The sequence below is a fragment of the Dasypus novemcinctus genome, chromosome 25, assembly GCF_030445035.2.
Source record: "Dasypus novemcinctus isolate mDasNov1 chromosome 25, mDasNov1.1.hap2, whole genome shotgun sequence".
NCBI lineage: Eukaryota > Metazoa > Chordata > Mammalia > Cingulata > Dasypodidae > Dasypus > Dasypus novemcinctus.
Window position 1 is genome coordinate 41,903,263 of NC_080697.1, and position 13,150 is coordinate 41,916,412.

Here is a 13,150-nt window from a genome sequence, read left to right on the forward strand (position 1 = left end):
TCAGCTTCCTTCTTCTAAGTAGCAATTAATATTTCAACTGGATTGTGTTTCTAACTTTCTTTCCTAACAAAATTATTAAATATGAATTTGTGAATTTTGTCTTGTCTCCATTCTTCAAATATATGTCTCTTAAACATTTTCTATGCTAAAAATTGAGATACAGTTCTTATGTGTAAACAAACAAACAAAAACCCCACAAAACTACTTACCTTAGATACTGAGCATAAAGTCCCAGGTCAGACCGACACAGTAGAATACTTGAGTACTATTTGTTCTCTACATGATTCAAGAAATTTCTACTATTTTAGAACTATTTATCTAGAAACATTTAAAAAGGCTTTGATAGCTATTGTACTTGGCATTTGTACTCTCCATTTCTCTCTGGATCTTCATATACCTTTCTAGACGCGCCCTTCACCCTCTACCCTATACTGCAAGGACTGGCTTCTGTGGCGCTTTCTCAAGGGCAAGGCTGTGCTGTCCTCATTTTAGTGTTTATCTGCTCCACACACCCACTGCTCTGCCCACAGTAGGCATGTGGTTGATACTGAGTGAATAAAAGTCCTGCTGATCCACAAACAAGAAAGGCAGATACCATTCACTTTTTTTTTTTTTTGCATGAGAAAACCAAGTCTCAGAGAGATGGTGTCTTGTCAAGTCACAAGGGACACAACTGTCAGTCTTGTCTCTGGCCCTTTGATGAATCCAGTATTCGTTCCCTAATGACAATGATAACAGTGATCTAGCCAGTTCTATATACCCAGAACTGTGCTGAACGCTTTCCTGTAGCACTTAGAGCAAACAGTCAGCAATGAATATGGCCACTGATGTTATTTTTCTACTGATTTCTTCAACATAAAATCCCAGAACACACTTTTATTTTCACATTTTCAATTTCACCCAATCTGGCACCTGTGGAATTACTAGTTTTCTAATTGGGATGTTTTAAAGAAAGATGACAAGTAAGATTCCATTTTGGCAGAGAAAAAAATTAAGAGTCTCTCCAGTCTAGTCCCTTCAAGTGCAGCTCATTAAAACTAATTTTATTCAGGGTGCGATGCTCACAAGGAGCCAGGCAGCTCATACCTCCACTTCCTTTTCCCCGTTTCTTGTGATCTGTCATTGCTGACTGCGGCAAGGTTGTCCTGTTTCCAGCTTCGCTGGTGCGTGAGTGTGTGTGGCCACGTGCGTGTACGCGCTGTGAGGCGCCGCAGAGAAGACAGCTACACCCACTGTTCTGTGTCCAATTCCTCAGCCCTTGGGGTAAGTGACGCTGCAGCTGAGGAGGAATGTGACATCCTCGCTGGCAGCTCCAGGGCTCCTCTTCGCTGAGTCCGGGTTCCGGGTTTGAAGCATTTAGTGAAGGGGGTGGGCGGCACCTGCCGCCCATGGAGGCTCGGCAGCGCCGGCGACGTGGGTCAGCGCTGGAGACAGCGGCAGCCCTTCCGGAGGAGGTGTCTGCTGCAAGGTGGCACCTGAGGCCGACTCCTGCAAGGGAATTAGCTGTTCTAATTTAGCACACAGCCCTGCCTTTTGATTTTTAGTGAACAAAAGGCAAACTTTGATTTTTTTTTTTCAAGTAGCCGAAATGTCACTGGCTCACACCCAGTGTGCGTACCCCAAACCTCTGCCGTGGGCTTCATCACCCTAATTACACTCTCAGCTAAGAGGACCCACTCCTGAGGGCCTGGGGGGTGGGAAGGTGGTCTGGAGGGCGCGGGGGTGCTTGCTTCTAGCAGCAGCTGCCTGCAGACCATCCCTTACGAAGGCGCCACCGAGGCCCAGATGCCAGTGTCATTATTTTAACAAATTTTCTGTTTCCCTCCTCAAGGTCAGGAATCTAAGTTTCTGTAGATAATGTGAGGCTGGAAAGGGCAGGTTTCCAAATCTGAGAATTAGCCTTGAAGGAAGAGTTGTTTTTCTTTTCTTTTTTAACAGTTGATCTGCTAAAATGCTGCTCTTCCAGTAGAGTATTACTGAGTAGACGCTACGCACAGGAACTATGTGAGAAAGCTGGATTCTAGGCAAGGGGATAAGACAACAAAAGGAAGGGACAGGGGTGAGCCTCCTGTAATGTGGACGCAGGCCAGGGCTGCAGCAGCCTGGAAACCTGCTCCTGGAGGGCGGTCACGGTCAGGGGTGGTGAGTCCCTTAGGCTTGATCAGTAACGTCCGCCCATGGGGCTCAGCAGTAACCAGGTGGAATGCATTTTGACATGTTTCAAGGAGCTTAGCATCAAATAAACCAGAGCAGAACTGTGTTAGAGAGCTTCTTTAAATTGATTATTATTTAATGAAATTATTTATTGGCAATGGAGGAAAAACAGCCACTTTAAGGGAAAATGGCTAAAACTAGCTCTTCAGAGACAGCTTAATTTACTCTCCAGATCCTATAGCAATGGCTTTGAAAAAGGGTATGAATGGCTTGCTTAAAGGGACAAACCTATTTTAGTTCAATCGTCACCCTTTTTCTTTCAGCAGCCACACTTTAGTGGCTGTGAAACTAGATTTACAATCATTTTGCAACCAGAAAAGAGTTGTGTAAAGTAGTGCAAGAAGGAAGGTGATTTACGCAGTTATACTCTTCCTTAAATTATACAAGAAGTCAAAATAGGAGGAGATGTGCAGTGTGGGTGTAATCTAGGGGACACATAGAGGTAAGTGGACCTCTGGAGGTACACGGGGCAGGTCTAGGCACACAAATGTGGTTAGCCAGTGTAGGTGCCTTAACTCAATGAAAAATCCAAAGACAGGAAGTAACATTTTAATAGTGAGTTTGGTGAAAAACTTTCAAGGCTCTGTGTCTTTACAGTACATTATGCAGATATCTGGGGCTGAAGCATATGAATAGATTTTTCATCATTAAAAAGTTAAATGAATATTTATTTCACTGCAATAGGAATATTATTCAAAATAATTAAATGGTTGATTAAATAACTCATTGTTGGCTCATACAAATAATTTAATTAAAATAATACCTACATATTAAGACAATATAATATTGCAATAGCGTGTACTCTCACTAGATGGCAACAGACTGCACATGCTTGGCACTGCCATCACTGCACTTTTTTTTCACTCTTTTTTTTTTAACTCATGAAAATGAAGGATTAATCTAAATTTTCAAATTAAATTGTGTTCATTGTAAAGGTGTTTTTGAGACACAATAATAAGTTCTGTAGTGAGTTTTAACAACACAGGGAGAGCTCATGCCTGGGGTTGTTTTTAACTCTAGAACACAACAAAGAAAACGTTTTGATTCCATAATTTTCTACGAATGCATTTTACACGTGAAAATATAAACCCACCAGTGGAACAGGTAGCTTCCTTCTCTCAGGGGTTTTAGTCTCATGATTAATGAAAGATCACTCCTGCAAATTTATACTTTGTGCTCCATTTCTTTGCCCAAGAACCTTCTGGCAAGTTGGGTGAATTTCAGGGGAAAGTGAAAACAGTCTTTGAGGGCTGGAGAAAACACCCTGAAAGACTGTGAGGTGGAGATTTCCCTGTGGGCTATAATCAGAGCACTTGCAGAGAATGGCCTGTTTTTGGAAGGGCAAAGAGCAAAGGACCCCGGTGTGTTGGGCAGGGGCAGGTTTACCGCCAAAGACTCAGTTGCTGAGAAGTGACCTCCCTCCGGCCCAAATGCTGCACTGGAGAGAGGAAGTATGCAGGCCTGTTACTCCCTTTTACTTCAAGGTGGACAAGACCTGCTGCAGCACAAAGAGGGGAGGTGGGGGAGGGCGAGGAGACGGGGAGGCAGAAAGGATGAGGAGGATGAGGTATAACACACTGCATGAGCAACTGACCTTAGCTGAAATAGCTCAGGCCTGAGACCGAAGAGAAAAAAGTTCTAAGCAAAAATACAGAATTCCTTAAAAAATCATATTTTCTTTTATTCAGTGTGTTGAAAGAGAGAGGAAAGGGCTGCATAAAGAGGTGGGAGGGATTTCAAAAAAAATCAGTTCTATTCTCTCCTTTTCAAGCTTCTAAATGTGAAAGGGTTGCTTTCCGGTCATTTGCTATAGGCTCTTGCTATGGAAAATGGATATGAAAATTCCTGGTCCACATTTCCAGGATCATGCTACTACTGAGGCAGACATACAAGTCAGAGAACACCAGGATGGCACTCTGTGCATCAGCAGAGCTGGCCTCTCTTGAGGCCTGGATTCAGCCTAGCTTTCTTCCACTGAATCGGATGAGCTGTTTATGGTTATGACGGGATGTCAATACCTAACTGCCTGCTGAGGCCCCTGCAAGGCTGTGATCATCTCCTCAGGTTGTCGAGGGAGCAGGTCAATGCATAAAGTGACCAGGGCTGCCATGTCAGGGTTAAAAATGGAACCTTGGAGCAGATTCTTCCACTTGGCACATTGCCTGTTCTGCTGTACTGAAAATCAAGCTCACCAATGTCCTTGGGCAGCTTGAAAACTGGGAGTGTGGGAGGAGTTATGATCTCCAGTCTTATACCAGCCAAGAATGTGCTAAGAGCGCTGCTCTGGGCGTTTGCTGCTAATTGATTCCTGCAGCAGCAGGAGGCTTTTGGTCCCCACAGCTGGCGGCCAGGCCACCAGCCTGCATCAGGACATCTGGGTTCTCAGGGCCAGAGGTGAGCCCAGGTGTGGGGGGCTAGAGCTTTTCAAACAAAGAGAGAAGCCAGCAAAAACCTGGCTGCAGAAGCTGGGGAGGGACTTCTCAGGGAGAGACTAGACTGGCAAAAACCAAATGACTGACACCCTCAGTTCAGCCTCCTTTATTTTTAAGCTCTTTTCTTAGGAAAGTGCCGGGGTGAAGTCCTGAGAACTAGGTCTTATGGGGAACTCTGTCATTAGATGACATTAGCATCAATCATAAAATCAAGTCAAGAAAAGGTGGAAAAAAAACCCCTCCATTAAGCCAGCAAGAACAAAAGGATACCTTTCTAGGATGGAATTCAAAGAAAAATGTGTGTGTGTGTGTGTGTGTGAGAGAGAGAGAATGAGAATTTGCATGAGAATGAATAATGATTTTAATTAAATCATTTAGACCCATGTTTGAACAATTAAATTTGAAAATATAAATTCTCCATTTGGTTGAAATTTCTTTCAGTAGAAATTAAAGTAAATTTAGCCCCAGAGTGTGTTACTGAACTATCTATTAAATAAACCATTACTTAGTTGAATTAATTCTCTGCTTAGGTAAACTTTCATGTTTACTGTGGGAGCTTTTTCTTATCAGGAATGTACAAGCAATTCCCTTGCAGTTTTCACTGACATCCTACTCTAGAATATACGGTAGCTCTGCAGTTACTGCCACCCACGTACCTTCATCATTAGCAGACAGTTTGCCATAGAGTACATCACCCGGCCCAGACGTGACCTCCACAGCTGAATAGAGGCTGCAAAATAAGAGCAGCTTGTGAATGTGCACAAATAAATTAGAGGTTCTTTCTAGCCATCAATTATTGGGTCCTGTGAATTCTGATTTAAAAGATCCCTCTTGTTAACACCACTGGGTTTTAGCCTAGAATTTTTAATGTGCTGCCGAGCTGCACCGTGAGACAGAAAATACAGCACCTCTCCTAGGGACGACTGCAATTGGTTCTAGGAATAGAATGTCTGCATAAATGATGCAACTACAAAAAGCAGGAGGGCAACTGCTCGGCATTCAGTTCAGACAAAAGATTAAATAATCCAACCAAGAGCCACATTTCTAAAGTTAGAACCCAAAGAAAGCAAAACCAGTGTAAATGATGATAACCATCTGCTTGCAGTCATGTAATTTCATGGTATAAAAGTTAATTGGTTGGGAAAGCAGACCGACTGGGGTGGCTGAAGAGAGAAGCTCAAAGCTGAACTCAAGTGAGGCAAATGGCCTGGGGATGGGCAAGCACTTGCCTGGGGTGAAGCAAGCCTGGTTCCCTGCGGTGCCTCCATGGCAGAGCTTGCTGTGGGAGAAGGTGCGTCATCACCAGAGCCTTAGAGCTGGGTGCCAAGACACGGGTGCTCTTGCTGTGCTTAATAACCAGGGGACTTGGGGCCTCAGCTTCTGAATCTTTTAAATAGAAACAAAAACTCCCACCCTCTCTACTTTACAGGGTTTTGTGAGGATCAACCTTGATAACAGGAATAAAGGTAATACCTAGAAGGTTAAAAGTACTTTTCACATGTAAAATAGGATAATGATGATGATACAAAATCACAAGACTTTCCATTTAGCATCTATGCTGGTATGCTGTCAACACAGAGGCTACGAGGGTCTTCTCAAAAACCCCTGCAGGGATGCTTTCTTCCCCACAGCATCTGTTGTCACGTAGAGCAACTGCTTCTTGATATGTTTCATCACAGATTTCATCTATTCTCCCCACATAGCCCTTAGTTATCAGCCATCTTTTCAACCTGAACCCATCTGTTCTAGGGGTTTTCAAACTGGGCTTCGTGTAGTCCTCAAGGTTTGCAAAAGTCTCCCAGGAGCTTCCTTAGAGGGAAGGGAGGGGCTTACCAACGGCTCCCAATCTCCTGTTGCCCTCCCGCCCAGTAGCTCAACTTTTCTGTTTTTACTCTGGCATTATTAGGAGTAAGGTTTGGTATGAAGACAGAGCTCAATTAAAACCTTTTATTGATAAATAAATTGAGGCCCAGGGAGCCCACAGACATATCCGATCCCTGCCTCCCAGTCCAGTGCTCTTCACTCCACTGCTCTGAACTTGGTTTAGGAGGAATCCAACCTTCATTATTCAGTTGCCTGAAAACACAATAAGCAAGGCCTGAAGATGAGAAGGGGCTATCGTGCAGAAGTAAATGGCGGGAAGGCACATTTCCCCCTTGGTGAGAAGTCTTAGAGCTACAAATTAGGTGTACAGTCTATATAATATAGCTCAGGAACATTGATTAGTAGGTTCTGAATATACTGTTAATGATGATAATTCAGTGAGTTTGCCTTATACTGACCTGCTTGCCAACTGAAATTTTTTTTATGTCTCTTGCCAATATCAATGGTTAATTTTGAAATAATGATCACCTAGAAATTATGTTTATTCTTGGAGTGCTTAAGAACAAAAAAAAGTTTAATTGCTAGAATTAAGAACTTAACTCAATTTGCCTTTCAGCAATTAAAAATATATTAGCTGCTTATATTCCCCTTAATAACATTATTTTTATGAAAAGAAATTCTGAACAATATCTGTTCTTAATGAATGTAAAATGTGCATTGTCTCAATGAATTGCAGATTTCTTTTGATTATCTTTGCAGATTTCTTTCGAGCTCTAATTCTTCCCTGATTCTCCTTGTAAATCTGTTTATCTGTTGTTACTCTTGGTTAGGTTTCCAAGAACTGCCTTCTGATATCTAACACGTCTCCGCTCATTTCCACTAAAACAGGAGCCCCAATGGGAATAAGATGATTCAGGTGGAGAGAAATGCCAGAGAATGTCTGGGATGCCCAAGAGAGGATGATGACTTCTCTCCTTCAGATCTTGTTAATTTATTTGCAGTTAAATTACTGAAAAGAAAGTGTGCATGAGTACACACACATATAAACTGGCAGTGATTTAGGATTTCCTAAACAAAGGATGATTTATTTAAAACATTATGCGAAGTGGACTTGGCCCAGTGGATAGGGCGTCTGCTTACCACATGGGAGGTCTGCGGTTCAAACCCCGGGCCTCCTTGACCCATGTGGAGCTGGCCCATGCGCAGTGCGGATGCGTGCAAGGAGTGCCGTGCCACGCAGGGGTGCCCCCGCGTAGGGGAGCCCCATGCGCAAGGAGTGCACCCCGTAAGGAGATCCACCCAGTGCGAAAGAAAGTGCAGCCTGCCCAGGAATGGTGCCGCACACAGGGAGAGCTGACACAGCAAGAAGACGCAACAAAAAGAAACACAAATTCCCCTGCCGCTGACAACAGAAGCGGACAAAAGAACACGCAGCAAATGGACACAGAGAACAGACAACTGGGGCGGGGGGAAGGGGAGAGAAACAAACAAAACACAAAAAAACATTAATGTAGCCTAGGATTGTTCACACCAGCTGGCCAACATTTTTTTTTATCCATGCCATTCTCCCCATTCCTACTGAATGTTTCAGGGCCTCATGATCCCTGGTTGACTGGAAAGCTTTCCAACTGGTCTCATCCTCCAGGCTCTCTCCTCTCAAGCTACAGTACAGTAATCTTCTCAAAGAACAGCTCTGGAGGACTTTTACCAAGAGTCCATTATGTGTCAGGCACACAAAGATACACAAGAAAAAGTCCCTGGACTCAATGAGTTCACAGGTGGTAGGAGAGAAAGCCATGCAAATAATGAGATTATTGGTTGACAGGGCAATGAGTAGGAGGTGGCACTGAGAATGAGTGATTAAGGAGAGAGGGAGGCCTTTCAGGGGAGGGAACATCTCAGTAAAGTATCATTAGAAGTTCAGCCCTGTTCTATTTAACATATTGCAGACAGAGTGCTTTTTTTCTCAAAATGCAGATCTGCTCATGTCAGCCCACCGCTCAGTGTACCCTTCACGGGCTTTCCATTACTATCCGTAGGTCTCAGCATGGCTCCAATGCATGGAATGGCCCCAGTCGTTGTCTCCAACCCCAGCTTTAACACTTTCCAACTTCCTCACTCCAGCTTGCTTTTAGTGCTTTGCTCCAACCTGAAATGAGGTTGTACACCCCGAGTGGACAGCAAGCCCTACAACCCAGGTAAAACTCATAATTATCCTTTAGATCTCAGATCAATCATCACTTCCAAAGGGAAGGCTTGGTGGATTCCAAGTATATAGGATGGTTCCTTTTCTGTATACTCTCTCAGAATCACACTGCTTTTCTTTTTTAAAAAAGATTTATTTATTTATTTATTTTCCTGCCCTGCTGTTTTTACTGTCTGTGTTGTCTTCTCTTCTCATTTTCTCTTCTCTAGGATTCACTGGGATTCAATCCTGGAGACCTCTGTTGGGGAGAGAGGTTCCCTGTCAATTGCCCCACCTCAGTGTCTGGTTTCTGCTGCGCTTCACCATGACTCTTCCCTTGCTCTCTTTTGATATGTCACCATCTTGCTGTGTGACTCACTTGCATAGGCACTGGCTTACCACGCGGGCACTGGGTCACCATGTGGGCACTTACACAGGCACTGGCTTGCCAAGTGCGCATGCCTTCTCTTCTTTTTCACCAGGAGGCCCCAGGGATTAAATCTGGGTCCTCCCATATGGTAGGCAGAAGCTCTGTCACTTGAGCCACATCTGCTTCCTCACATTGCTTTTCTTCATGCAACTTATCTTAGCTTATAAATTTACATTTATTGGTGCAATTATTTGATTATTGTATGTCTTCCCCCCACCAGATGGTGGGCTTCCTGTGAGCAGGGACCATGTCTAATTTGTTCATCATTATATCAACAGCATGGAAACAGAAAAAAGGAATAAGTGAATGAGTGAATGAATGAATGGATTACTGAATGAGGGAAAAAAGAGAACGAAGTCAAGAAAAATAACTTTGGAGCTAAATAATCTTTTGGTAACTTTTGATAATTATTTAATTCTGAAAAGTATGCTCAACCAACCTTGTCTGTTCTCTTGTGTGATGTTACTCATGCTCCCATCTTCAGCTAAGCCTTGCTCCAAATTTGTTAGGATCTGTGGTAATTGAAAATAAGAACAACAAAATTATAAAAAGTGAATTTGTGCCTAGAGTTTGCCTTAATATATTCTAGGTAAGCAAATTTCTCTGTATGAAAACCAACTTGTCAAGGAATGTTTCATATGGACATATTTTAAAAACATCACTGATTACTATCAGACTGACATGACTGGCATAAATGAAGAGGGAAATCTGTTTTCTAGGTGATGGGGGAATTTGGGTTTATGATGCTCATAAAGCATTAAGAGACATCATACATAAGTAAGTTTTTTTTCTTTTCTTAAAGAATAATGTCAGGTATGTCACACAGGAGAATGATTATTAACTTTTGTGAAAATATCAGTCTTATTCCTCAAGGGCACCACAAGGTACACGGCCTTCTTTAATGCACCAAATAAATTTTGTGCAATTGTCACTTTAACTTTTGGTTAATAACTTTCAGTTGCTTCTTTGCCTTTTTGGTTTTCCCTGAAAGAAAAGAAGCTGTTGCTGCTATAATTTGGGTAGAGTTTTCTTCATTTTGCTTTTGAGGGGAAGGATGAGGAGAACAAAATTTCAAGAGCAAAGACTATTTGTTAGGGAGGAAAAGAAATGTCACTTGAAAAAAAAAGTGTCAAGTTATATTATAGTTCTGTGCTTACTGATTTTAGGCCACATGCTTTTGGGAAAAAAACAAAAAACTTTTTGTTTATTATATTATCTTGCCAATTCACATTTCCCCAAGCTACCCACCTCCAAGAGGCAAGGTGTACAAGACACTGAAGTCCTACGACTTCATTTTTTTCAAGAGTCATGTTTTATTTCTTGGTATGAATCTACACAGGTTGGACAAGGTACGCAGATATGAGGTGGAGTATCAAGCAGAGTTACAGTTCTTCCTCTCTAGCAGCCCTTTCTGAGGTTGGGGGTGAAGTAAGCACAGGAATGGTGATGGAATGTCTTCAGGGACCTGGGCTCGTTAAGTGCTTTAGCACTTAGAAACAGCTAGAAAAGACAGGAGAGAACTTATTCCTAAAAGAAAGGTACATAAATGTTTTAAATGAAATTTCCTCATCCTCAGTGGCTATTTAATGATATCAGTTAATAGGTCCCAGGCTGATTTAGAAGTGAATCCTTGAGTGACAAAAAGAGAAACAATAATTCGCACTTAGTAGCTTTTATCGTTGTCTTTCTAGAGATATCTGTCTGGCTTTATAAAGTAACAGTACCTTGATTTACAAATGGTTGTTTCTATAAAGGAAAGTGACAGAAACATTCCTAACCCAACCCTTGAATTACTTAGAAAATGCAGATATTGCAAAAGCCTGAAGTAGTTTAGAATGCAAAAGTAAGGTGGTTGCAATTTCCTCATTGGTTCCTTCCATCACAGACTAAACAACCAGGGTCCAATCTAAATTGGAAACTGATCAGGAGTATTGTGTTTCCCAGGAGGATAGAGGCATGATGAAGTGAGCCCAGCCCATTCTGGAGGGTGCTCTGAAAAAACAGAGGCATGTTTTTAAGTGCATAGGTGGCAGAATATTACATAGGATTCATGTAGCCAAGGCACTGGCTGCCATTTCTTCTTTGTTTGGTATGAATCAAAGTAGGTGTTTCAGCTGTACCAAATTTCAATAATAAAAAAAAAAGTTACGAGTTGAGTAAATGTGACACTAAAAGTGACCAAACCTACTCTGGAGTAATGTGACCTTAGTTGTAGTTTCTCATAGTTGTCTGGATTCCTCAATGTAATATCAGGTTCATGATGGGAAGAAATTACAGCTTTTTTGCTCAATGTTGTCTTCCCTGCACCTGGCAGTATTGACATTGGAGAGTTACTCAATAATCAGTGAGAGCTTGTTTCCAAAGAGGAGTAAGCAGAAGTGTGTCAAGTACTAGGTAGAAAATGTTAGTTACCGAGGGGTTGAAATCAGGGGTGCCAGCTAAGCGTGGAGCCCAGGGAAGACTACGGCTCCCACTTTGGGGCCTACTTTTCCCTGAGATCCAAGTATCAGCTCTCATATTTCATTGTGATGATACTGAATAAATTGGCAAGGTGCAGCAGGTGTAGGAAATGTATGATTTCTACATTTATTTTGTCATTCTAAAAAATTGAAAAAAATAAATACGTGTTTTTAAGAAAAAGTCATGTGAAAAGATGAATTTTTAAAAAAATGCTCTAGAGAAAGGCTTCAGACAAGAGGTCTGACAGAGGTCTGTTACAGAATGTCACTCGGTGTGAAATCGACTGCCCCTGAATGACCGATTTTATTGCTAACAGAAATGGCCAATAGAAGATTCAAAGAGGAGAGCAGAGGACAAGAAAACTGCTTGGTAGTGATTTTTTTTTAATTAGTGTTTTTTAAAAGTAATAACATGCTTATAAAAAATTCAAACATGCAGCGAAGTGCAAATGAACAAGTCCCTTCTCTCTCCCTCACTCTCCTCAATGATCTTGAAATTGCTAAGTCCAGTGGATTCTCTTCAGTCTGTTACTCCTTTTCACAACTTTTCATGGTAGGCTTCTGTGATCATCTTCCTCAGATTCTCCTTCCATCTGCTCCTTCTACCTCCATCACCTTTCTGTTCTTTTACGGTTTTAACTATCAATATGTCAGCAACTTCCAGATTCCTAGCCCTGATCGCTCCCTGAAGCTTCAAAATTATGAATCCAGTTGCCTCCTTAAACAGAGCTATTTGGAGCTCTAAAAGCACCAAAAAAATCAACTTATCCCAAACTGATGTAACGTGCACCATGATTTGGGAGAGCTGAATTGCTTGTTCCAGACACGCCCAGCACTGCTGCCTGTGTTCACATGCTGTTTGGCCTGGTTTGTCTTTCCCCACCCCTTCACTGGAGAACTCACAAATCCCTCAAGACTCAGCTTTGTTATCACCTATGAAACTCTCCGATTCTGCAGGTTGTTTGAAATGCTCTTCTTCTCTGCTCCAAAGTGCCCAAGGTATGCTTTTAGTGTGTGCCTGTCTTCATTCCTTGACTTGCACGTGTATCTAGTATGTGCTAGCACTAGACTGTGCAATGAAAAGCAAGAGAGCCTTCGATTTCATGGACATTTGGTGGGAAAGTTGGAATATTGGACAAAAAAGAAGAAAACCAAGAAATGGTGTGCTGAGAACCTGAGGGATAATAAGGGCCATCCAGCAATGAGCAGAGAAGAGTGCGGGGGGGAGAGGCAGCGGCATGTGCAAAGGCCCTGGGGCAGGAAAGGTCTTGGGGGGAGCAAGGAATGCTGTGAGAAAGGGGGAGGGTGGGACAAATGGAGGGTAGAGAGTTCAGTGGGGGCTAGATTATTCCAGGGCTTGTAGTCCATAGTGTGGAGTCTGGATTTTATTTGAAGTACAGTAGAAGCCACTGAAGTGAACCAGGCAATGACAGAAATTACAGAAAGATTCTGAGTACTGCATACAGAAAGAATTCTAGGGTGCAAGAGTGGAAGCAGCTCCATTCAAAGGTTATTGCAGTAATATGTTCAAGGTATTTATTCTTATTAGACAAATACTTATAGTAGTAATTACTATGTGCTGGGCACTGGTCTAAGAGCTTTACAA

The 13,150-nt window shown here is 42.4% G+C and overlaps 1 protein-coding gene across 4 annotated transcripts in view; it reads right to left on the reverse strand.

Moving 5' to 3' along the window:
- Positions 1-13,150, reverse strand: part of TRAPPC12 (trafficking protein particle complex subunit 12) — a 141,163-nt gene that overhangs the window by 19,292 nt on the left and 108,721 nt on the right. For 3 of the 4 annotated variants that reach the window (XM_012520619.3, XM_058287936.2, XM_058287938.2), the window contains 2 exons: positions 9,525-9,597; positions 5,303-5,376 (listed from right to left, as the gene is read on the reverse strand). In XM_012520619.3, the coding sequence (XP_012376073.3) occupies positions 5,303-5,376; positions 9,525-9,597 (147 nt within the window). The remainder of the gene's footprint in view (positions 1-5,302; positions 5,377-9,524; positions 9,598-13,150) is intronic. The other variant, XR_011647482.1, reaches the window with a different exon arrangement.